The sequence below is a fragment of the Sminthopsis crassicaudata genome, chromosome 4 (genome assembly GCF_048593235.1).
Source record: "Sminthopsis crassicaudata isolate SCR6 chromosome 4, ASM4859323v1, whole genome shotgun sequence".
Lineage (NCBI taxonomy): Eukaryota > Metazoa > Chordata > Mammalia > Dasyuromorphia > Dasyuridae > Sminthopsis > Sminthopsis crassicaudata.
Window position 1 is genome coordinate 404,241,480 of NC_133620.1, and position 26,409 is coordinate 404,267,888.

A 26,409-nucleotide genomic window follows, 5' to 3' on the forward strand; every position below is an offset into this window, starting at 1 on the left:
CTCAGTGAGTGTCGTTATTGCACAATGGGAAGAGGGGTGAGATAGAATGAAGTGGGAAGGAGGAGGGCCCAGGTGCGGAGAGGAAAGAGGGCGCTCCGGCTTAGTGGGAGCTGGAGAGGAGAGTGCCCCGAATGAGCTCGGGGTATTTTTATATTCTGCCTCTTGTTACAGACTCTTGCAAGCCGGATGCCCTCTGTGGATAAAAGATGTATCATGGAATGAACCCGAGCAGTGGAGATGCATTTCTAGAGCAGCAGCAGCAGCCGCCCCAGCAGCAGCAGCCCCAGCATCAGTTCCCCCGAGACTCTTCGCAGTGGTTTTGTGGTTTCAGCTAGCGCTGTGCTTTGGCCCTGCACAGCTTACGGGTGGTGAGTGACTTCTTCATGTGGCAGTGTAAGGGGACCCGGGACAGCAGGAGGAGAGTCCCCGACAGGGTCGATGGGCCTCCTACCCTCCCTTTCAATCTCTGGGGACCCTTCTCTCTTGTGCCCTTCCTTTCATACACTTAGAAAGGAAAGCCTCCAGCATAAAAGCCAGGAGCATCCTCCTCCAAACATATTCCAGCTTGCTGAAAAATCTTTCCTTTTACTTACTACCCGACACAAATACACACTCCCACATTGATACAGGAACATGCCCACAGCAACACCCCGGCTTTTCTGAAGAACCAAATTGAACCTCCCCCTCCCAAGAAGATCCCAATCAATTCAACAGACATCCATTGCTAGTTCACTCTCCTTAGGGGTTGGGGGAGGGAGGAAAGTGTTGGGTAGCTTATGAATGACTGGATCTCGTTACCAGCCGAGAGAGCTCCAAAATTTCATCACCGGAGATTTAAACAAGCGCTTTTATGGTGACTCAAAGGGGGCAAGTTGGAAATTAGGTTCAAAACATATGACATTATTGCCCAACGATCATCTTGGAAGGAAAGTTAGGCTTTCTTTGCTTTATTTTTCTTCAGGTTTGAAAGGGTTGTCTTTACAGAGATATGTCTAATCAAACTGCTTTGCCATGATTTCTCATTTTTGATTTTCAGTGAAAGAAAACATAACAAGAGCCTTTTAGTGAGGTAGAAATTATATTAACCTCAGTTTCATGTTTCTAATCTAAGACATATTTGGATCTTGAAGAGAAAATATCTTTTGGTTGCATTTGCAGAAGACAGAAAAAAGTGGTTTTTAGAATTTTGAGTGTCTTAACTTGCCTGTCATTAGAGTTTGTCAAACATTTACTCCACAGGTTTTTTGATTTGGAAAAGTTAAGGTGGAGGAAAAGTGGGGAAATGTGTTTCTTTAGTTTAAATGCTGTTAACATTGATAAATTACTGTTGGTTAGGAAAAGTCTTGATAATGCAATAAGCATACCTTGAAAAAAAACTTTCAACAATATAAACTTATCCAGAATCCTTTGTTATAAACTCAGAAGATTTATAGTGAAAGAAAACATAACAAGCCAAGGACTCTTCTATGATGTAGAAATAAGTGGAAATTATGTTAATAATATCAGTTTTATGTGTTTCTAATCTAAGACACATTTGGTTCTTGAAGAGGGAACATCTTTTAGTTGTATTAGAAGACAGAAAGTCCTTGCTAGAATTGTAGACATCTCTGAGGTTCTGCCTTATCCATTATTGCTGTTTATCCCATATTTACTATATAATTTTTTTATATGGACAATTAAAGTTGGAAAAGGGGATTAAAAAAACTTTAATACCATTAATATTAGTAAATTGCTGTTGGTTTGGAAGAATCTTGATCGCAATAAGCAAACTTTTAAAAATACTTTCCAACCATATAATCTTAGTAAAGTTTACAGTTGAGAACAAAAGCATTAGTGGCAATAAAACTCTTCCCATTCTACCTTCCTGAAAGGAAGGAAAAAAAAATGGGGGAGGAAGAAGAGGAAAATAACAAATGGAGTTATCAGACAAATAAAAAATTCAGATATTGCATTTGGGATCCTAAGTTATGAGTGTAAAGGAACTTGCTATGAATTTGCATATCTGGTTATATTTGACTACCATACATTGCATTGATTCCCAAGCTGTGCTGTTTTATTACCAATAAATATCAATGTCAATCTTTCTTCATTCTTGGTAGAGAAACTTTGTGAGGAAAATGAATGTGTGTATGCATTTGGTTTTGTTTCCATAAAAAAATTTTAGGTGAGGATAGACTTCCTACTTATGTTGAGCAAGGTCAAAATTTCACAATGGCAGATCATGGGGATAGGGCATGGTCATAGACTATACAATTAAAATTCCTTTTGGACCAAAACACCTCTCTATAGTCCAAATATGTAATAGTGTTTTGTGAGTCAAACCAAGCAGTTGGTTTGAGCTGGGCTTTGAATGGCAAAAGATATTTCACTTTCCTTATCAGTTTATCTCTTCTTTTTCCTTCTTTCAGAAGTCTCACTTCTTACATTCCCTTCTTTTTCCCAAATGAAACACTCTCCCTTCTTGGTAGTCTCCATTTGTGTCTTACAGTAAATGTTGAGTGCTAAATTTGAGATCAGGTGACTTGGTTTCGATAAAATTATGATTCTGGATGAATTTTTTTTGGTACTTTAAATTGAGAACAAGATGAACTATTGTTCCTTTCAAGCATTAAGTCTTTATTATACTGTCTCTGACACTAGTTAAGTGATTATGCACCTTAACCACTGAGATGAAAGAGGACATTTCTTATAAGTTTAAGAAAAATTCTTTGTTCACTTCAATGCATCATATACATATGAGTTATAATCAATGCAGATATGTGTTAATAAAGCTTCAGCCAACTTTCAATTCTAGGATTATGCTCGTCATTAAGATGAGAAATTTAAGAAAAGAGACCATTAAGATTCAAAGGCAGAAGTTTTTGTTTAATTCTAATTCTTTGTGACCTTGAATTTCCTGGCAAAGATGCTGAAGTGATTTGTCATTTCCTTCTTCAACTCATTTTACAGATGAAGAAACTGAGGCAAATGGTTAAGTGCTTGTCCATGGTGACTTAGTTAGTAAATTCTTGAGACCAGATTTGAACTCACTAAAATGGATCTTCTTATCCTAAGAAGAATGTTCTAATCCACTGCGCCACCTACCTGCCCTCAAAGGCAGAAAACCCATATAGTATTATTGCCAAAGCATCTATTTGATTGATTTCATAGAATATGGAGTGAATTCAGTTCTGGGTTGTATTAAAAAGGTAATAACTTCCAAGAATAGGGAATATTCTTGGAATAATGGAAATGATAATCCTATTGTTTGCTGTCATTATAAGACTTTTAGACACTGCAGTTTAAGATGGTCCTTTATAAGCTGTAGAAAATGCAGGAAAAAGCAACCAGAAGTTGCAAGAACTTGAGATCCTATCATAAGAAGAATGGTTTGAAGTCCTTGAACATGATTACTCTGGAAAAGAGAAGGGGGAACTTCTAGTGTTGGAAATGTTGTCATATGAATTGATTAGACTTGTTCTCTGTGGCCCAGAAGGTAGAATCAGGGGCAGTGGGAGTCAGATCCAAAGAAACCAAATTAGGATTGGTGTTAAGAAAAACTTTTTAACAATTAGAACTGTCCACAAGTAACTTGAGCTGTTTTAAGAAGTGGTAGCTTTCCTTCCTTGGAGGTCTTCAAACAGAAGTCTTGAAACAATTGTTCAGTCTAATTTTGTGGTCATTCCTTGGATCTATTTCATTTGTATATAGGCCATTCCAAGGCTTCTTAAACTATGGGTTTTAATCCTATATAGGATTATGTAACTGAATGTAGGAGACAAAAATTATGATTTATTATCAGTTTTGTATACCTGTTTTAAATACTTATACGCCTGGGGTCATAAAAATTTCTTGGGTGAAAAGGGGTTACTGGTAGAAAAAGTTTAAGAAGGCTTGTTCCAAACCAGTCTGCTTATTTGAAAGATACAGAAACTAAGGCTCAGAAGTTAAATAACTTGCCCCCAAGGTAATAAATAGCAGAGCCAGAATTCAAAACCAGTCCCCTTCAAGGTTTTTAAGGTACTACTGAGCGTGTTATCTTAGCTCTAATGTTAAACATCTTTGAAATCGTAAAGAAGATGTTTTATCTCTGTATTCCCACTGAGGTTTGTAATAAAAGAAAATATCCAGAAACTTTAAAAGAATGCAGTAGTGTGCCACCTCCCATTTTTACATTCTGGTTTCAGAGAACTTCTTTTGGTCTGTTCACTTTAGAGGAGCAGCTTCAGCTCTCATGCAGACTGAGAATGTCATTACTGGTAACATAGTCATTATAATTGGGTTCTCCTTCAAGCCAAGAATTGGGGTGTTCCTGTTGATATCATTCTTTCCTATCATATCTGACAAACTAAGACTTAGAAAAGAAAATTTGTAACTGGTCCCAGTATTATAAAAATAATTCCTAATCTTCTGTGAACAAAGAACCAAGGGCAAATTTGGTTTCGGGGACCACTTTTTGGTCCTGATATCATGTTGCTCCATTACCAAATTCAATCTAAATGGAAAAGAGACACTGAGACTGAAGCACAGTTAAGGCTGGAGTTAGGCAAGGGAGATAGCTTCCTACAACAAAGGACACAAGGAGCAATACAACAAGGGATACTCATAATGACATTTTTTTAGAAATGTACATTTTTATGTCAGAAAATTGTGCTTTCCATGATACATACATATTTATTTTGTTTTGCGTACTTATGGTAAAGGCTCAAGACCTCCAGAATGCTTCAGTACACAGGGGGGACAGTTTTCAAATGCAAGGATCTGGTGGGGAAGAATATTAAAACACTGTCTGGGACATAGAAATACCTTGTGGTTTGGATTTAGAAATTTGATCTGGTGTCCATAGTGGAGGTGATTCACAAAACTGTATGTTGTATACTAGGTTCCAACAGACTTTTAGATTTTCTTTCATTGACCAAAAGGTTCAAATTTAATAGACAATCTATTTTTAAATTGGGAATTTTATTTTTGATTACTTGCAGTTACAAAAAAACCCTCAACAATAGTGGATATACAATAGCTTTATCCAGGAAAAAAAAGGCAAATGCTCAAATACTAAAGCAAGATTCTGAGTTAGAGAGGGAGAAATAAAGAAATCAAACCAAAAGGAAAAGGAAGTTCTCCTCAAGATCCATGGATTTCAATCTTAGGGTAATTTTTTTTTTTTTTTATCAACCTGACTTTGAATATGGGTAGATTTCTCCAAGTTTTCTTTGTTAAGTGAGGAGCTAGTTTAAAAATAATAATCAGCATTTACACAATAATAGTAACATATATATATATACATATATATATATATATATATATATATATATATATATTGCTTTAAGATTTACATGGCTATTTCACATTATCTTGTTTGATTCTCATAATAATCCTGGGATATAGTCATTATATTTATTCCCTTTTTACAGATAAGGAAACTGAGCCAGACACAGACTAAGTGATTTGTTCAGGATCCCACATCTAATAAGTATCTAAAGTTCATTTTGAACTCAGCTTTCATTGATTCTAAATCTAGCATTCTATTCACTGGCCCTTCCTAGTGGCAACTGTTGTGTTTTAAGAATTGCAGAATATGTCAGCACAGAGGTGATTACAGACACTCCTGAGTACCTTGAAATTAGATTAAAATGTAATTGGAAAATGTTGAACAAAATAAATAAAAATACATGCAACATAGATAATGATGATTTGTGATTTGTAAGCCAGTGTGTGACTACAGGGATTTTTTTTCCATTTAAGTTTGACAGCACCGCCTCTAATTTTTACAACATTATAAGATAGGTCTTCAGTCTTTTTTTTTTTTTTTTAATTCCTATTTTAGAAACGAGGCAATGGTTTCTTAGAGAGGTTAAGCAATGTACCCCTAGACACACAGTTAACACATCTCAGGCAATATTTGAACCTTGGTATTCTTGATTCTGAAGTTAACACCCTATTCATTAAGCCAAAATTTAAGAACTTAAGAGGTTGTGTCATACTAAAAGTAAACCATTTCTCAGAGTGGCATAGAATGACTGTTAGAATCTTTATTATGTTTAAATCCAAGAATGTCATCTGGCCTTTTCCTGAGTCTCAGAGGAGTAATCTCAATCATTTTAGAGGGGTGAACAAAAAACTTGGCCACAAGTAGAGCCAATGGAAAAAAGTGCTGAAAGCTCATTAACATATCCTGGGTTGTGGTGTTACCCACTTGTCCCCCAACTTTTTTGGATTTTATAACTAGCCCCAGGAAGATAAAACACTGGTTCAATAAATGGTACTGATTTAAAAAAAAACACAGTATAGTGTGAAGATCAGTCTTGAAACCAGGAAGAGGTAGTTTCAAGTCTTGCTTCAGCATATTCTGGCTCTATTATCCTGGGCAAGTCAAATAATCTATGAATAGGCAGCTCTCTAAGACTATGAGTTGTAGAGAAAGTATCAACTACATGCATGGAAGTATTTTTCTCATTTGGAAATTCCTCCTGCTAGTGAACTCAGAGGTCTAGGCTCTATCCCTTTGGCAGTAAACCAAATAATAGTTGATCAGGTGGTTGGATCTTTTAGCTAGATCCATACTTCATTTGGGGGCAGCTAGGTGGCGCAGTGGATAGAGTACCAGCCTTGAATTCAGGAGGACCCGAGTTCAAAACTGATCTCAGACACTTAACACTTCCTAGCTGTGTGATGGGCAAGTCACTTAACTCCAGCCTTAAAAAAAAAAAAAAAAAAAAAAAAAAAAAAAAAAAAAAAAAAAAAAAAATTAAATAGATCCATACTTCATTTGAAGGAGAATACCATAAAACAGATTTGTACTTCAGGAGGATCTTTGTACTTCAAGGATCTTTGAAAAAAGTCTTTCATTCTTTCATTGTGAACAAGAGAAGATACATTCAGTGGATAATAATAGTACCATTAAGTCAAATGAATTCAGATCTGGGTTGAAACAACAGGCTAATAAAAAAGAATTGATCCATGAAACCCAAAAACAGGGGTTTCTAATGAGTTGTTACAAATATTTTTGTACAAATATATTTTTCCTCCTTTTTTGATGTCTTTGGAATACAATCCTAGCTATGACATTGTTGAAACCCACAGTTTTATAGCCCTTTGGGCATAATTCCAAATTGCTCTCCAGAATGGTTGGATCAGTTCATAACTCTATCAACAATGCATTGGTGTCCCAGTTTTCCCACACCCCTTTAAAATCTAACATTTTGCTTTTTAGTCATATTAGCCACTTGAATAGTACAAGAGGTAACTCAGAGTTGATTTAATTGCATTTCTCTGATCAATAGTTTCGAAAAAAGAGCATTTTTTTCATATGATGATAGATTTGATTTCTTTGTCTAGAAACTGCCTATTCATATACTTTGGTATTTATCAATTGGGAAATGATTTATATATTTATAAATTTGACTCAGTTCTCTCTCTATATATATGAGAAATGAGGTCTTTATCAGAGATGCCTGTTATCAGAGATACTCAGTCCAAAATTTTCCTACAGTTTCCTGCTTTCCTTATAATTTCTGTTGCATTGATTTTGTTTGTGCAAAAATGTTGAAGAGACAAATGAGAAATAATGAAGAAACAAGTGAGAAAAGAGATGCTCTAGGTGCTCTTCCCTTTCCTCACCCATATTTATTTATACATCTTGCAAAAAGATGAACTCACTTGCAAATGACATCTCCAAATGAACTGCAGAATGAGTGACTGTGGATTTGTTTATATGAATTGGGTAGACACAGAGAATAACAAAAGGCTGAGGGCTTTCTCTTTCGTGGCTTAGAAATACATGAAAGAAGAATCATGAGTATACTTCATAAAATACTGACAAAATACACACACAGACACACACTGCTTAGATACAACTTCTTAAGTCACTTAAAATAAAGAAAGAAAAATAACTTCTTATGATGGCCCTAAATATCTGAAGGTGGACTGACATCCTATTGAGGGAAAGGCTACTTATTAGAAAACTTCCTCAGAGTTATCATTTCTTCAGACAATGTTGCTAACCACAAAAAAGATTGTGGGGGAAATGGGAATAATTTTTAATCTGTTACCATCTTAGGAATTATTGTAAGTTTTTAAATAAAACTAACATTATGCAGAGGCAAAAAAGAGTCTGTGATATGATTTGCCATTAGGAAAAAATCATAACATCATAGAGTTTTAGAGTTTGAAGGGACCTCAAAAGCGGTGCACTTTCATCCACTCTTTGCTTCAGGAGCTTTAGTGACATAAATCCACTGTCTCTGGAGGCAGTTTGTTCTACTTTTGGAATCCTGTAATTGTTGAGTCAAAACAGTGTAGAGAAGAGGGAGCTAAGCTTTGAAACAGGAAGGCCTAGTTTCAAGTCCTACCTTGGACACATTAATTATATGACTCTGTGTTAGACCATACTTTCTTAGTGTTCTGGGCTAGTCATGTCAAATTCAAAAAGAAATATGGCTAGTAATCCATACAGGGGCAGCGGATGAAGTGCAAGGATGGGATCAGGAAGATTTCAAATCTGCCCCTAGATATGTTGTAGCTGTATGACCCTGGACAAGTCACTTAACTCTGTTTACTTCTTTTTCCTTATTTGTAAAATGATCTGGAGAAGGAAATGACTAACTACTCCAGTATCTTTGCAAAGAAAATCCCTAATGGGTCATGGAGAGTTGGACGTGACTGAAAATGATTGAACAACAACAAAAATCCATAATAGAGTTCCTTACCAGTCTTATGTTGACTTTTTTTATTGTATTTTTAAAATTACACTTACTATTTCATGATGATCTTTTCATCTGGTTGGGGCCTTAGTTGGAAGTGTTTTGTGCTGTATTTGACACTTCTGCTCTAGGGAAGTCTCTAAGATTAGAAATTACAGAGAAGTTGCTGACCTGAATTGTTAAAGGAAGTTTTCTCACAAAAGTTTTTTATACAATAAAATCACTAGATCAGTCCCTATGACCTTTAATTGTTTTTCTCTAATATGTCTTTTTATTTTATCCCAGTCTAAACTTTGATCCTTAGTTTTCCATCAAAAGTTAGTTATCTGTAAAATGAGGATGATCCATTTACCTCAGGAAGCTGTTGTGAGGATCAAATGAGAAAACTATGGAAAGTGATAAGGAAACAAAGAAATGCCAACTTTTCATTTTATATTTCTTCAGTTGTAGGTACTTCTTTCCTGATGGAAACCTATTTAAGCTCATCCTTGGCAATGCTAATCCATGTCTTTCCATAAATATTCATAACTAATTCATCTAATGTTCTGAGGATCTTCTTTTAGATCAGGAATTTGTAATTTTTTTAATATAATGGCAATCAGGTAATTCTTATAGAAGGAAACCTATAAATCATATTTTTAAAGGCATAAGTATAAATACATAGGGTTACAAAGGAAATAAATCAGTTAATACGGTTATCAAAATATAAGAATCAAAACCAGGAACAAATTTCATGATCCCCAGATTAAGAACACTTCTAAGTCCTTCTGGTATTATGTATAGAACTATATAGAGCTTTGAAGTTGTCCATTATTTGTCCCCATGTGACTAACCTATCTTTCTGTGGGGCAATAAATGAAGTCAAAATAATATTGGGTTAAAGAGATGAGCCTTTATTCCCAGGAGCTTTGTCAACTAACTGATTAAAAATATCAAACAAGTCTTAAAACAGGAAGACATGCTTGTCAAAAATGTTTGTCACTGTCATGGCAGATGTACAGAATAGAATCCAAGTAAAAGAGGGATTCCCTCTAGATGATACAATCTTTCAGAGACATCTGTTTTCAGATGAACATTGTACCTATTAATTCTGGAATATTATAGGGTCTCCTAGATGAAATCCATGTATGCTCAAATAATCTAACTATTCATCCTGGAAAAGGATAGACTAGCTCTATAGGCTGTTTATTTATCTAGATGGTATACTATCTTAGACAGGTTCTTTAGATGGATAATGAATTAGGCCCAGAATTCAATAAGATAATGAAGTAGATTTCATTTGTGGAATGACCACAAGGTCTTCCTTAAAAAAAGGCCCAGCTGATTTAATAATAATTAATAAAATATTTTGAATCTGTGAATCTACCCATGTACATAAAACATTCAAACCAAAATAGTATACAATGCCAGGAACTTAAGGAAATAAATAGGAGAAAATTACAAGAGGATAACTTGATGTATCAGACACTTGTTCCTTTGGGGAAAAGGAAATGGAGGCTGAATATCCCATAATTCCATCTCTCCCTTACTCTAGAAGACAAGTGTATTACTGAAAAATGATCAGTCTCTTAGATGACCTTCTACAACCCCATGATACATTTACTATTCCTCCATCCTCTATGATCCCTTAATGTTCATGGCACACAATTTTATAACATGGGTTCAGATTTATTTGTGTTCTCATAAATTATATGAAAAAGGTAGGCCAATTGTTAAATTAATGTTTCCACAACATTAATGCTGTAACTGATATCTTAATTTCAAAAAGGTGTCTTATTAATATTATTAATAGATAGGAATTAGCAAGCATCAAAAGTTAAAAGAGAAAAATTATATGAGATGGTTTTTTACTTAAATTGGGTATAAGTCCTCAGAGTGGGTTTAGATTCCCCCCCCCCAAATAGTTAATTTTTCAGCAACAATACATATTTCAGTGAGTTGTGTGGAGGCAAGAAACTTTAGTATTTTGGTTTATAATTTAGTATTACTGGCTATGAAAGACATTGATTTAAACTGTGTTGTTTAGAGAAAAATTTCCCCAGTGTTTTTCCTTCTTTAAGATAAGCGTGCTGTAGTGCTGAGAGAGAAGAAATTATTCACTCAAGAAGAAAAACAAATAGTAATAATTAAGTGTGTTACACATGAACTAGAATTAAAAGTGCATTTTAAAATAGCTTCTTAATTGAGAGTATTGTAATTGCTTTATTAATCTTAAATAAGGTAAACTGTGTGCAACAGAGAAGTAAAATAATTCTTGAAATTATTTGGAAGTGACAGTGAATTTAGAAATGTATCAACTAGATAAACCCCATATTAATTTACTCCAAAAGAAGCAGCAATGATCCTAACCTAATTTCTGGGAGACATCACAAAGATACAACCATGGAAGCTATATTTGTCTGTTTATTTTGAATAAATAAATACATATTCCAGGAAGGAAAGATTTTTAGAAGAAAAAGAAGAAATCCCAAATCTCAATCATCTGTACCAATAATGCACTTTAAATCCATCTTGCAGTAAATTTAACTTTTTCATAAAGAGGATGAGGAAGAGCAGATTTTGTTTGGAAATGATGATTTGACTTGGTGTCTCATGTTTCTATTTGGGACTGAGTGCTCTTAGATCTCTGTGAATCACTAGCGTGGGAGTTAAAGAACCAGTAGGTTGGTAGTATACTAGTCTATTCCATTTTCCACATTAAACTAGCAAAGAAAAGAAGACTTCATTTCTTTGGAAAAATTCCACTTGAAAAGAGAAATATGTAGTTGAATTGGATGCAATGGTGAGAAATTCTTTAAAATAGAAAATGAAAGAAAAATGCATATTAAAAGTAGACATTATTAAATGGAATTTGAATACTTTTGATCAGATTTCCAATGTATATGAAGTGAGACACTAAGTTCTCTAAGCCCATGAATACAGAAGAATCTTGTAGAGCTCTTGGGCTGGGGGAGTGAGGAGTGACAGAGGAACCTTTTTTTTTTTTTTTTTAAACAATATGTTATTATGTTGTGGAGGAGTATCTATCTTTAAATCAATTTTGTAATTGTTATTGTCAAAGACAACTTAATATCAGGTTTTAGCTTTTATTTTTTTGTCTAGACCTTCTTTTTCACTGTTGTCAAGATCTATTTGAGTGTGGGAGTGGAAAGGGAGAACCCCTTTACTGATATAGATTGACAACTATTGTGCAATTGATCTTAGTATTAGAGGTAGTGAAAAGTCAAGTGTTTCATTTAGAATAATCTCACTGAGTGGATCTATATCACACTGCACCTTCGTTGTTTTGTTATTAAAAGAAAATCTAATTTCAGATTTGCTTTAAGCTATTGCTTTACCAGTTCCATCCTCAGAGTCCATTTTCAAGTTTGGATCAGAACAGTTGGAGTTAGGTATTAGGAATGAATTTTTAAGTTATAATGACTACTGTTTAAAGTTGTACTGGGAAATTCCTATTTCTGGAGTCACTCTTCATGTGATTAGAAAAATAGTCCTAAGTATACACAAAAGATTTAAACATGTGTGTCATTTCACAGACATGGTCAGGGCTGTTAAAAAGTTGAACATGTAGACTACTTTATCTTATGTACCTTTCTCTCTCTTGCTCCCTTCCTTTCCCTCCCTCCTCCTCCTCCTCTTCCTCCTCCTCCTCCTCCTCCTTCTTCTTCTCCTTCATCATCATCATCATCATCATCATCATCTTCTTCATCATCATCATCATCATATTCTTCTTCTTCTTCTTCTTGTTCTTCTTCTCTTCTTCTTCTTCTTCTTCTTGTTCTTGTTCTTGTTCATGTTCTTCTTGTTGTTGTTGTTGTTGTTGTTGTTGTTGTTGTTGTTGTTGTTGTTGTTGTTGTTCTTCTTCTTCTTCTTCTTCTTCTTCTTCTTCTTCTTCTTCTTCTTCTTCTTCATCTTTTTTGTCCTCCTCCTCCTTCTTCTCCTTCTCCTTCTTCTCCTTCTCCTCTCTCTCTCTATTGGAGCTGCTTTGATTTCATGTCAGGATTAATTATATTGGAGCTGCTTTGATTTCATGTCAGGATTAATCTGGAGCAGAGGATTGATGAAGGATATGCTCTAAGGGAAAATGCACAAGGCCTGGAAGCCAGGATACTTTAGTTTCAGTTCCTACTCACTAACTTTCTGTGTGATCTGAATCTTATCTGTGACTCTGTTTCTTCTTTTGCAAAATTGGAATTAAATTGTTTGGAGGAAGTGGTGAGATAATAGATTTTAAAGTATTTAAAGTATTAGGTGCTAGATAGTGTGGTGGATAGAGTTTCAGGCCTGGAGTGTGGAAAACCTGAGTTCAAATTCAGCCTCAGACATTTATTAGCTATGAGACCTTGGGCAAGACACTTTACCCTGGACTGAAAATGACTAAACAGGAACATAAAAAGCAAAGTGGGATTATCATTATCAACAAACCTTTGTGAATATTTTAGATACTTGAATTTTCTGAGATTATAAAGATGAATAATATCTTAAGGATTTTAAAAGACTTGACTCATATCCAAAAGCAAGAATAGGAAGTATGGTAGGCTAAGTGCCAGATTAATGATAATAAGTGCAGTAATAAGGTCATAGGAAAGAGAGATCAGCTAAATATATTCTGCTCTTATTCATTCATTAATTCAATTATTCAATAAATACTTAGTAAATGTCTAATGTTTGCAAAGCATTGGTCTAGGGATATACAACATGCATTTTAAACTATTAATATGTTTTGTTTTTAAATTACCTTCATTTCTTTCAAAGGCACATACCCCAACCCGAGTTGGATGGTATATACAGTATTGCCTACACATAATCCCCTTCCTCCACAAAAGAGGAAGGGAGATGCATTTTCCTATCTCTTTTTTGGGGTCTTAGTTGATCACTATAATTTCATAGTATTCAACTTGGATTTTTTGTTGTTGTTTTTTTTTCTCTATGGTGGCAAATAACAAAATCTGCGAGGTTTGGAGGCAGTAGACAGTACAGTAGATAAGGTCAGGAACATGATTTTAGAAAGATTTAAGTTCGAATTCAGCCTCAGACACTTATTTAGTTGTGTGGCCCTGTACAAATCACTTTATCTCTCTCAGCCTCAATTTCCTCTTCTGTAAAATAGTAATTATAATAACTAACTCACAAGATTATTGAGAGGATCAAATGAGTTAACATATGTACTTTGTAAACCTTAAGGAGTTATATGAGTATCTGCTATCATGATTATAATTGAGCCAGAAAAACCAGTATAAGCCTAATGACAGACCATTCCTGTTTGATGCTCACTGCAAGTTCAGAGAAGCTTGCTAACAGATTTACTATAGGATAATGAATTTGCCAGCTATACCAATTCTTTAAAAATTATTTATTTTATTTTATTGAGTTTTTAATTCTCTCTGTTTTGAAAATTAAGTTTTAGACAATTGTTAGATGAAAATATTAAAGTAATTTCTAGGCATATGAAATGCCTAAACCACTATTGATTAGAGAAATGCAAATTAAGACAACTCTAAGATGCCATTTTATACCTCTCAGATTAGCTAAGGACAGGAAAATGATAAATGTTGGTGAAGATGTGAGAAAACTGGACAGTAATACATTGTTGGTGGAATTATGAACTGATCATACCATTCTGGAGGGCAACTTGGAACTATGCACAAAGGGCTATCAACTGTCATACCCTTTGATTCAATAGTGTTTTTCCTGGGCTTGTATGCCCTAGAGATCATAAAAAGGGAAAAGGACTCACATATGCAAAAGTATTTATAGCAGTCCTTTTTGTAGTGTCAAGAAACTAGAAAGCAAGTAGATGCCCATCACTTGGAGAATGGTTGAATAAGTTATGGCATATAAATGTAATAGAATATTATTTTTTTTCTGTAAGAAATGATCAGCAGGCTGATTTCAGAACGACCTGGGGAGACTTAAATGAACAAATGCTAAATGAAGTGAATAGAACCAAGAGAACATTGTACATAGCAACTACAAGATTATGTTGTGATAACTGGGATGAACTTGACTCTTTTCAACAATGAGGTGATTCAGGCCAATTCCCATAGACTTGTGATGGGGAGAACCATTTACATCCAGAAAGAGGACAGTGGGAACTGAATGTGGATCACAACACAGTATTTTCACCTTTTTTGTTGTTTTTATTTGTTTCTTGTTTTTTAAAGGCATTATTTTCTGCATTAGCTTTTTGTATTTCTTTTCCTAATTTTCCTCTCTTTCTCTCTCTTACTTGATTTTCTTTTTTTTTTTAATTAATAATTTTTATTTACCAGATATATGCATGGGCAATTTTACAACATTGACAATTGCCAAACCCCTTGTTCCAATTTTTTCCCTTCCCTCCCCCCCATGGCAGGTTGACCAATACATATAAAATATGCTAGAGTATAAATTAAATACAATATATGTATACATGACCAAACAGTTGTTTTGCTTTTCAAAATCCCTTTTGAGCTCTTCTATGGTCTGAGCCCAATTTTTATTTTTTTTGGAGGCTTGGATGTAGGAGCTTTGACTTTTTCATCTTCTGAGAGTGTGTTTTGATCTTCCTTGTCACCATAATAACTTTCTTTACTTTTTTTTCCTAGTGAATTTATTTATTTTTAATACACATTGCTTTATGAATCATGATGGGAGAAAAAACTCAGAGCAAAAGGAAAAAAAACATGAGATTAAAAAAAAGAAGTGAACATAGCATGTATTGATTTCCATTTTTCTGAATGCAGATGGCATTTTCTGTCCAAGGTCTATTGGGATTGCTTTGGATCGCTGAATCACTGAGAAGAACCTTTCCTAGTTGAAAATCTTTCATAGTTGATCTGTAATAACTTTCAATTGTCAAAACCTTTTTTTGTTGTCTGATCATTTCCCTACCCTATTACTTGGCTTTTAACTCTTTGTTAAAGTAGGGCTCTATTTCCAGGGTGGAGGATACACTATCCCAATCTTTAGGGATTCTGTCCAGCTGTTCTACTTTGTTGATATTATTCTATTGTTGTTGTTCTATTTTGTTCTACTTTGCTGATGTCAGGCCCTGGGATTGGGGTTGGGGCTGCACTGGGACTATACTGGACTGTACACTGGACTCCAACCCTATTGCCACAGATCCTCTCCACTGACCTACTTAGTCCTAACTGGTGGTTCAAGAGGTCCAGAAGTCTCTAGCATTACTGCTGATTCAGAGGTCTCCCCTCACTGACACTGGGGTCAAGAGGAGACTGGGACTAGGAGGCTGGGCTGGATTATGCCAGAGGCTGTGTTGGTATAACCTGAGTTTCCAATCTGGTTCCATAGATCTTTTCTGTTGACTTTCCAGGTACAATTTGGTGTCCCTGGGCTGAGAAGTCACCAGTACTGCCTTTGATTCAGAGATCGAGCTGTGGTCAGGCTGGGGTTGGGTTGGAATTGGGTCCAGGGACACAGCTGCACAGGGACTGCACACTGGACAGCTTCCTGGCATCTCCCACATGGATGCCTCCATTCCTAGATGATTTGGGCATATATCAAAGCCTCATTACAATGGGAATACAAATAGAGAAGCAAGGTTGTCACTTAAAGCCCATGTGATTTTTGACATTGATTGAATTCATCTGCATAGAGTCTGTCATGAAATGTGCTCTATCTCTTTGAATTTCCTGATTCCATTTGTACATAAATGTAATCATTGATGCATTACACCAATGTAAGGGGATATTACCCTAATGAGGATAGGTTGACTAGGAAAGGGTATTGTGGATCATTTTGCATTTCTTTGTATCCTCAGCACTTAGCACAGTACCTAGCACAAACAGGTACTTAATGAATGCTTATTTACTGGTTCTAAAGTCACTGAGATAGTGAGCAACATCATAGAGCAGTCAGTTGACAAATATTTTTTCAGAAATAATGTAAATATTTATTTGATTATCATTAAATGGCTTCCTTGGCTTGGAATCAGAAAGACCCAAGTTCAAAACCTGCCTTAGTTGCTTTCTAGTTTGTATGTTTCTGAATATAATCATATAATCATATAATATAATCAATATAATCATATAATCTCTCTCAATATTAGTTTCTACAGATGTAAAGTGGGGATAATCATATCAACTTCTTGTTGTTGTGAGGATAAAAGTAAAAAACATAAAGTGTTGTGTATACCTCAAAGCACTATAAGTTCTAGCTATTATTGTTTTTACTGTTATTCTTAGAGCAGGTGGTAGAATTGGGTATGGGGCTGAGGGAAGGAGAACATGACACCTGGGTGAATTTGAAGGAGATGGATGAGACAGATAGATGAAATGTGAATCATGGTATGAGATCTGAACCAGTTAGATCTAGTGGTCTTCTGCATTTTCACTGGCTGATTTCCAGTCAGGATACCATAATCCCAAAATGTTGATTAAGTGATATTAAGTCATCTAGGGCATGGCTTAGTATGTCCAGTGGTCTGGATGGAGCAAAAGCTCATGCTGAATACTAAGATAGCCTGGATAGATACTTCATTGGAACATGAAACTCAGGATCAAAAACTGATTATAAATAATTTATTTAAAGAGAAAATAATTGTCATTCAAATGATTGAAAGTTGGCTATTTGAACACTTTCTATGTATCTTTGTGCATGCCCATAGAAAAAAGGGGAAAAGAGCGTTGATGGAAGAGGGGAGGAGACCACATTTAAAATGATGTATTGCCCATCCTGAAAATCTTGGAAGAAGGAGCACAGGGAATAGCATTGGAGTCAATTCAAATTTGCCTTAAACACTTACTAGCTGTGTGACCCTGGGTAAGTCACTTAACCCTGTTTACCTCAGTTTCCCCACCTATAAAATGAGCTCCAGTATCTTTGCAAAAAATAGGGTGAAGGTCACAGAAAATCAGACATGACTGAAAGAGCAAAATGGGAAAGTTTGGACAGTCTACAATTTTATCTTCCATTTAGTACTCTATGTTTGTCCTGCCCCAAGTAGTTAGTAGTCTGGCCATTAAGTCCTATATATGGCAGAATAAGGCAAAATGATACATGCAGTTCAAGTTTCCCAGACTGTCAGTTAATCCCAAAGGATGTGATCGGGAGAGAATGACTCCTCTGACTCCCTTACTTCTCTTCTTGCTTGCTCCAACAACTGTGGCCAAGTCACAGCTTCTGCTCCTGCATCTCAAGTCCAATACTGCCCACTTTTGTCTACTTTATCTGGGAAAGGAGGGAGAGAGATAACAGAGACATTGTCAGATGACAATGCATTTTATTAACACAAATATTTATGTGATTGCCTGTTCGGAAGAAAAAGTTCCTGTGCCGTGCTTTGGGCTATTCTTGCCTCTTGCCTCCCTCTGTACCAAATGAGGCTAAGGATTTTCTCCACAGCATGTAAATGGCATCCCACATGTGGGTCCTGATCTTTATGAAAGCTTAATTTGTGCAAAGTGTGATGTTAGGCAGCTGGGAGAGCTGCTCTGCTACAGAACACACTGTGCCAATCTGCTCTCACTCCCTGTTCTTGGGTGCTCAGTGAATGCCTGTGTCTAAAGATGGAGAAGGTCCTTGTTTGGTTGAGAGGAACTTCTCAATAGCTGGTTGGCCCAAGCCCAGTTAGTTCCTTTTGTGTGTGAACAGAAACCTCTGAAAAGGGAAGTTAAGCAGATGAGGCAAGCTAGAAATTTATTTTAGATGCTGTGGAGGTACATGACTCTATTAGGAATTTTCAAGCACAGAATGGGAAGGTCACGAGTGCATAGAGCTAGAATTGGAAAGGATTTTAGAGGTCATCAAGGCCAGTAGATAAGGAAGCTGAAGTTGAGGAAACCTCTGTGACTTGCCTATGGTCATGAGGCGAGCAAGCATCAGACGTGGGATTGTAACTCAGATCCTTGGATTTCAGGGCCAGGATTCCTTTCACTGTACCATGCTGTCTGTGCCTACAGCAGTAATCATGATGATGATATCTCACATCTGAGAGTGCTCTATAAAGCATCTGAGGAGATAGATAAAGGTAGAAGACCAGAAGTTTTTATGAATGGCTTTAGAGCTAGATGAGGTTCTAAAGAACATTTAGATCAAACCATTCATGTTATAGATGACCAAAATTTGGTCCAGGGAGACTAAATAAATAAATTCAAACCCAGAACCTCAGATAACAAATCCAGTAATTTTTTTAATGCACCACTCTGCCTCATTAATGTATTATATTGTCAGATTTTAATATTTGTAATAGGGGGCTTTTTAGTCACTTTCACATGTTATTATATTGTGAACATCCTATATTTCATCTTTATGACAATATGATGAAGAAGACAGATAACCTCATGAGCTAAGCAGAGCAGGTGTGGGTTTCCCCTTTGAATGATGGGGATGACTCTAATAGAGGTCAAATATGGGTGCTGCATCCCAGAAGATTTGATTTCATATCCTGCTTTAGACACTTACTAGATGTATGACCCTGGATCTCTCCACCTCAGTTTCCCTAAAATAGAGATAATAATAGCTTCTATCTCACAGGGTTGTTGTGAGGATAAAGTGAGGCTCTTTGTAAGCCTTAAAGTTCTACATGTACATTCTGTTTATCATTATTGACCTTTTATCCAAACCCAAAGATAACTTAGGGATTCTTAACTCCAAAGTGCTTTTGCTCTTGTGGCCAGTGATGTATTTTATGTATTTGGGCTTAATAATTTGGCAATAGAAAGACTTCCAAAATGAGTGTAAACTGTTTGCATTTTTGTTTTTCTTCCCTGGGTTATTTTTACCTTCTGAATCCAATTCTTCCTCTGCAATAAGAAATTCGGTTCTGCACACATATATTGTATCTAGGATATACTATAACACATTTAACATGGATGGGAATGCCTGCCATCTAGGAGAGGGGCTGGGGGGAAGGAGGGAAAATTCAGAATATAAGTGAGTGCAAGGGATAATGTTGTAAAAAAATTACCCATGCATATGTACTGTCAAAAAAAGTTATAATTATAAAATTAATTTAAAAAATGTAAAAAAAAGAAAAAGAAAGACTTCCAAGAATTAATGTTGGTCTTGTTCATGATGTAGCCAGTCGGTATTTGGAGTCAGGTTATCAAATCTACCTCTCTCATTTAACACTGAGCCTTGTGCTAAATTTTGTTGAAGAGTTTCTGTGCAGCTAATCTCTCATGTCTCTTCTCTTCTCTAACATTTGTTATCTTCTTAAACAGTTTACCCATTGAATGAGATGCTAACTGGATGATATTATTGGGCATGTAGAGTAGCTTCAAATATGTCAGATGGACTTTATTTATTAACCTGAGATGAACTTCAAGTTGGACGGGATCTCAACTATCACCTAATCCAACCTCTACCTAAACCATGAATCTCATCTATGACATTCATGATGAGTGGTTGTCCTGCCTCTTTCTGAAGGCCTCAAGGGGCACACATCTCACCTCTCTATGCTCCATAGCCCATTCCACTATAAAAAAGCTCTAATGATAATTTTCCCACATGTTGAACCAAACCAGTCTCCTTGTGTAAATCCTAGTGCTTGGATTCAGATACAGTTGAAGAGCCAAATGATACATTAAGTGATACATTAAGAATTTAGCATTAGATGATAGGAGTTAAGATCCTGATTCTGATACTTTCTGCCTATGTGAGACTGATAAAATCATTTTTTGAGAAAATCAAAGAAAAGAATGCATAAGAAAAACTGTTAAATTGTACACAATAACAAGAAGATTATGTGATGATCAACTGTGATGGACTTGGATCTTTTTGACAATGAGGCGACTCAAGGTAATTCCAATAGACTTGTGATAGAGAGTGTCATCTGCACCCAGAGAGAACTATGGAGACTAATGTGAATCAAAGCATAGTATTTTCACCTTTTAAAAATTTTTCTCATATTTTCCCCCTTTGATCCAATTTTCCTTATGCATCATGAAGATATGGAAATATGCTTTAGAAGATCTGTACATACTTAACCTATATTGGATTGCTTGCTGTCTTGGGGAAAGGAAGGAGAGGGAGTACAATTTGTAATACAAGATTTTGCAAAGGTGAATGCTGAAAACTATCTTTGAATGTGTTTAGAAAAATAAAAAAGATTTAAAAAGAAAAATGTTAAGCAATATTCAAATAAAAGCTATGATTATCATTGTATCTATTAATTACAAAGCCATTTGGCGTACTCTTCTATAATAGAGAAAACACAGGAGGTTGATGGACTCTGCAGAAGGAAAGCAAAACTCAAAATGCTGGAAGTTCAGCTCCATCTACATTTTTATGAATGCCAGGGACAACTTTTATTGTATAATTTCTTGAAATGTACTTTTCCCTTTGCCATTTCTACATGGCTTTATCTCTCCCTATTTCTCTATTCTCAATAGTAATTAAAAGAAAAACTTTCATTTGAAGCCTTAAAGAAGCTGTGTGTTTAGTTTAGAAATAGGAAGTTGGGGGGGGAACTTCTTTCTTACTCTGTACAGATAAGGGGAGAAATGAGACTCTGGGTAGAAGTAATGCATTTAGGAAGGAAATCCATTTTCTAGACCCTTTGTGAAAAACTATAGGTGGGTAGGTGGGGAAAGTGAACTTTATATGGGCAGGAGTCCCTGGACCATCACAAGGAAAAACAAAAAGAAAGAGAGAGAAAGCAAGAGAAAGGGAAACTGCTAAGGAGACCAAGCATTTTCTTTCCCATACATAGTTTAACCAATCTAAGGATCTTTTTATTAGAGTCCTTTCCAGCTTCTCATTTCTTAGCTTGCTAACATTTTGAAAACAATGCCCCAGTAGCATGATACTTGGCAAATCCCTGTTCCCTTTACCCAGTAGTCCTAGCTCGAGGGCAGGGGCAGTAGGACTTATTTCTGGAATCCCATTTGGGAATTCTGATCATGTTTTCCTATAGAATCAGGGGTTACATTTTTATTATAAGCATTCATGCCTCAGAAATTAACAATGCTACAATCAGGGCTTGATTTATTGTTTTGTTGATTGCCTAGACTTCAGAAGTAGAGAAAATGTTTATAAATGCAGATTAAACTTTTAAAATCTGTTGGTAATTTTTTCTGGAGACTTAGTTATTAAACATGTATTTAACCCATCTATGTTGACTTTGTGTTAAATAAGGATTGGGGTCTAAAGGTTAGGGTCAAATACTTATCAATTGGTTGTTGATTTAGATTAGATGAGAAAATCCCTTGCCAGTAAAAATACCATACCAGTTTAGTGTATTTATGGAGTCAAGGCATTTTGTTTTTTTCACACATAATCTTCTCTTCCTACTGCTTCTGCCACCTGGCAACCACTGTGGCAGTTCTGGCAGGACGAGGGAGCCTTAATGCAGCTATGAGATAACTCCTGCTGGTTGCTTCTTGGGTGACAGGACTTTGGGAAAATTATTTACTCAAATGTAGGTTATTTTTTTGAGAACTAATGGTCCTCAGTTTCTTTTTTTTTTGTTAAAATGAAGGGCTTGGATTAGATGACTTTCAAGTTTTCTTCTGAAACTTTATGAATGGCCATTAAAATCAGTCTGTCTCCAAGTTTCTTATGGAATTAAATTCCTTTAGAATTCCTACAGAATTCAAATTAATAAATTTGAATTTGAATTGTAGGTGGCCCCCCCAAGTCACTCATTTGGATCATGCTAGTTTAGGTGATTAAATAGAGAATCCAAAGGAAGTGGGTACAGTGAGAGATCAGACTTATACTTGGGATAATAGCCCATCTCAAGATTGGTTAAGAAAATCTTATAATTTTACTTTTTGGAGGAAGCCTGGTTTATAATTTTGGATCTTCTCTTCCTCTACTGCTTAAACCCCCCCATTTCACTATATACAGAGTGAAACAAGATTACTTTGTTCACATCATTTTCCCTCTTGTTTCTGTTCTTTTCTATCCAAAATGGAGATGAGTTATATGAGTCTATAAGTCCTAGTGTGCTGCCTCCTTAATAATGATAACCCACATTTGTATGCTATTTTAAGGTTTATACATTATCTCATGTAAACCTTAGATCAGGGAGGTTAAGAAACTTGCTCGTAGAAGTTAATGAGCTGGTGGATTTTGAAGGCAGATGTGAACCCATTTGAGAATGGTACAGTGGAAAGAACATCCACTGACTTCATTTCTGAAGAACTGGGCAGATCACTAACAACTCTGGGCCTCAGTTGCCTCATTTATAAAATGAAAGATTTGAATTGGCAGACCTCTAAGATCCCTTCCAGCCTTAAATCTAAGATTTTATATCCATGGTGTCAGGATACCTACCTTTCCTTAGACTACATTTATCATTAAAATTTTACCCATCCTACACCCATTTATTTAGAAAAAGTGGCTTAGCAATCAGTTATTAAGTCAATCATTCTTTCTCCCAATTTTGCATTGCTTATAGCCAAATAAAACCCCGCTTTCTCTGAGGAGGGAAAGTTAGATAATGTATAAATGGTTGCTTTTGATGAGGGAAAGGTAGATAATGTATTAATGGTTGCTTTTGAGGAGGGAAAAGTAGATAATGTATAAATGGTTGCTTTTGAGAGGAGGGAAAGGTGGATAATGTATAAATGGTTTAAAAGTGGTGCTTGTAGTACTGGCTTTGAGTCCAAAACAATCCAGGTTAATCCCTAGCTCCTAAACTAGTTTGTGGGCTCTCTAGGCCCTGATTTCTCATCTTTAGGGATAATAATGTTTAGAGGATGAACCCTTCAGAGTTGTTATGAAAACACATTGTAAACCTTTTAAATATCTATATAAATATGAGATCATCATCATTACAACCACCACCACCATCGTTATCATCATTATGGATGTGTTCTCTAACTTGGGGACTTAAATACCTTTAGTTCAGGGAGAGAAGAACCAATTGGCCATTGCAAGCATAAGTTATTTTAGAGCTTATACTTTCCTGCATGATTGGAAATATATTTAAGAACACCTATCCTTTGTTCTTCACTCTGGGATGAATTGCAGACAAGTTCCTAACTCTCATTCCCAATCAATTATGCTTACACTGCCAAAGACACAATATAAAGTTCAAAATTTTTTTTCTATCCACAAAATTGCTGTTTCAAAGTAGGAAAACAAGTGTGGGCCTGCTGAGCACATACCCGGTATATTTGCATTGGAGGAGAGGGTGGTTATAAGGAGAAAACATTTTTCTTTTCTTATCCCCTAAAAATGTGGATTGAATGAGAAACATTAATGCAAATAAGTAAGAACCTAGCTTTTGTCTCAGTTATCTGAGTAATTCAGTGTGCTGATGTGACTTTTTTATCACAGTGATTATGATAATATTACCTTCCTTATAAGTTGATATTTTAGTTGGCCGTGAAGAGTGTTTTCTACCATAAAGAATATCAGAACTATGAGACACATGCACAAGGTTAAACCTATGAACTCTTTGGTTTATTCAGTTGAATTCAATAAACATGAATGCCTGCAGTACATCCTGTGCTGGGTGCTGGAGATACTAAGACAAGAATGAAACAGTCCTCATGGATCTTAACTCTGATAGACGTAGCAAGAGTCTTGGTGGGAGAGCATGATGTGCCCTATCAAAGAATGGGTGTTATTTTATGAACTAGAATTGTAATAGCTTAACAGAAATGTGATATGTGCAAATTTAGATTCATCAACCATGTTTCTTATTTACATTGCTCCCAGTCTTGGGCAATCTATTCAAAGAATTTATCACCTAAATATGGGTAGAGCACAGTAGCTGTTGCACCTGAATGAGGTTTGGATAGAGGAAAAGGCTAGCTCAATTTTCAAAGACTGTGATTTTGGAACAAGGATAAAAGAAAATAAGGAAAATCAGAATCTCCTCAAATCATTGGTTATTAATCATTTCTCATATTCAGGTTTTCCTGGTGTTCTATTCCTTTCCTTCCTTTCTCTCTGCTTCCCTCCACCACCATTTAACTGCCTTTACTACTAACTAATAGATGTGATTTCCCTTAGTGGAGGAGCTGATTTCTTTATGAAAATGCAGATTATTTTTTTATTGCTATGGATTGATCATTCATTAGTCTCTATTGAATGGATTTTTATTTTCAGCCTGTACCTCCTCTTTGGGAATAATTTTGCAGATTTGCTACTCACCAGGTCACATAGAATTTTGTTTGCCCTTTTCTTTTATTTGATTCAACAAAATAAAATGCTATCTTATAGCTATTTTATAATACAATATCTTTCTAATGTATTTTGGGAGGTGAGCTAATCAGGGTTAAGTGACTTGCTCAGGGTCATGCTAAATGTTAAGTATCTGAGGCCGGATTTAACCTTAGGTCCTCCTGACCCCAGGACTGGTACTCTATCCATTGTGCCATCTAACTGTCCCAATAAAATATCTTCTATACTCAATACATATATGAAGATCATATGAGACTCATTGGAAAGTAGAGCAAAAGAAATAGCTGACTTCTGTGTCCTTCTGATAAGAAATGTCTGTCGAGGCTTAAATAAGGTAGGGAAATGTCTGTTTAGCAAAGGTGCTCTTATTATGATGAAGCAAGTCCAGTGTAGAGTACAGGCTAAGCAGTGATATGCTTTGGATGGCAAAGTCTTTGAGATTCAGGAGGATCTGTTTGTGTGCTATCAGTATCAAGCCCTAGAACATTCTTGAGACTCCTGATAGAGATCTGTAATCACTCATAGGAATTTGGCTTATTTTTATGATGAGGTCAAGATAGCAATACTTAGTTAAAAATAAACATGTGAAGAATTCACAATGGCCATTCTCTTTGGCAAGAGGCAGGTTTATTTAGGGGAATAGGTTATTAATGAAGTTATTAATAGGTTATTAAATGAAGGGGTAAAAAAAGGGTGTCAGAGGTGGCAAATATGAAATAGAGTTGGGAGAACACATAGCTAGCAAGGAAAAAGACACGTTACTCTGGGGGAACTCACAATTAACCAGGAGGAAGGAAATACTCCTTGAGGTTTGAGTAAGTTATTGGCTAGCAGGTTAGACTAACCAGAGTTAACTAGAATAAGGACAAAGACCATTGTTAAAGAGAGGGCACTATGAAGGAGAGAAAGAGAGAGAAACCTCATAGTGGGTTTAGTCCTGAAAGAACTTGGCAGAGATCTTCATCATAAGCAGTTTTTTTTTTTGTTTTTGTTTTTTTTGCCGAGGCAATTGGGGTCACACAGGGTCTTGCACAGGGTCCACACAACTAGGAAGTGTTAAGTGTCTGAGGCCAGATTTTAACTCAGGTCCTCCTGACTTTAGTGCTGCTACTCTATCCACTGCACCACTTAGTTGTTCCTATGTAGTTCTTTTATAAGGGAAACACAATAAAAGTGAGAACTCAGAGGGAGGGGTCAGCAGTCAGATGAAATGTATCTGGCAGACCAGGTCCCAGACCTGCCTAAAGGTATTAATATCTCAAAAGATTGTTTGAAAATGCCCAGAGGTTGGGGGATGGACAATGGGGGTAAAAAAAAATTTCCTTCCTAGATAGTATGGGGAATTATCTGATAGTACAATTACCTGATAATAGTTTCTTCCTAACAGGTAAAAGAGAATAAGTCATATCACATCCACATAAGAAAGACCAAATGAATAATGATTATTGCCTATAGTGAATTATTGCATATAGTTTGTTCAACAGTATATATGTCCCTGAGGGACAGTGTAAATGGATAATAATTTGGGACTCACTTGAATAGGAGGAGGAGAGTGGGTTCAGATGGTTTTCAGGTTTTTACTAATTCCAAATATCCTCTCCTCTGAAAGCAAAGTCTCATCTCTTTAAAATGGCATTAAGACCTG

The 26,409-nt window shown here is 35.8% G+C and overlaps 1 protein-coding gene across 1 annotated transcript in view; it reads left to right on the forward strand.

Annotated features, from left to right (window-relative positions):
- Positions 1 to 97: 97 nt before the first annotated feature.
- SUSD4 (sushi domain containing 4) overlaps positions 98 to 26,409 on the forward strand; it is a 213,952-nt gene continuing 187,640 nt past the window's right edge. The window contains 2 exon segments of the mRNA XM_074262646.1: positions 98 to 290; positions 293 to 368. Coding sequence (XP_074118747.1) covers positions 207 to 290; positions 293 to 368 — 160 coding nt within the window. The 5' untranslated portion in view covers positions 98 to 206.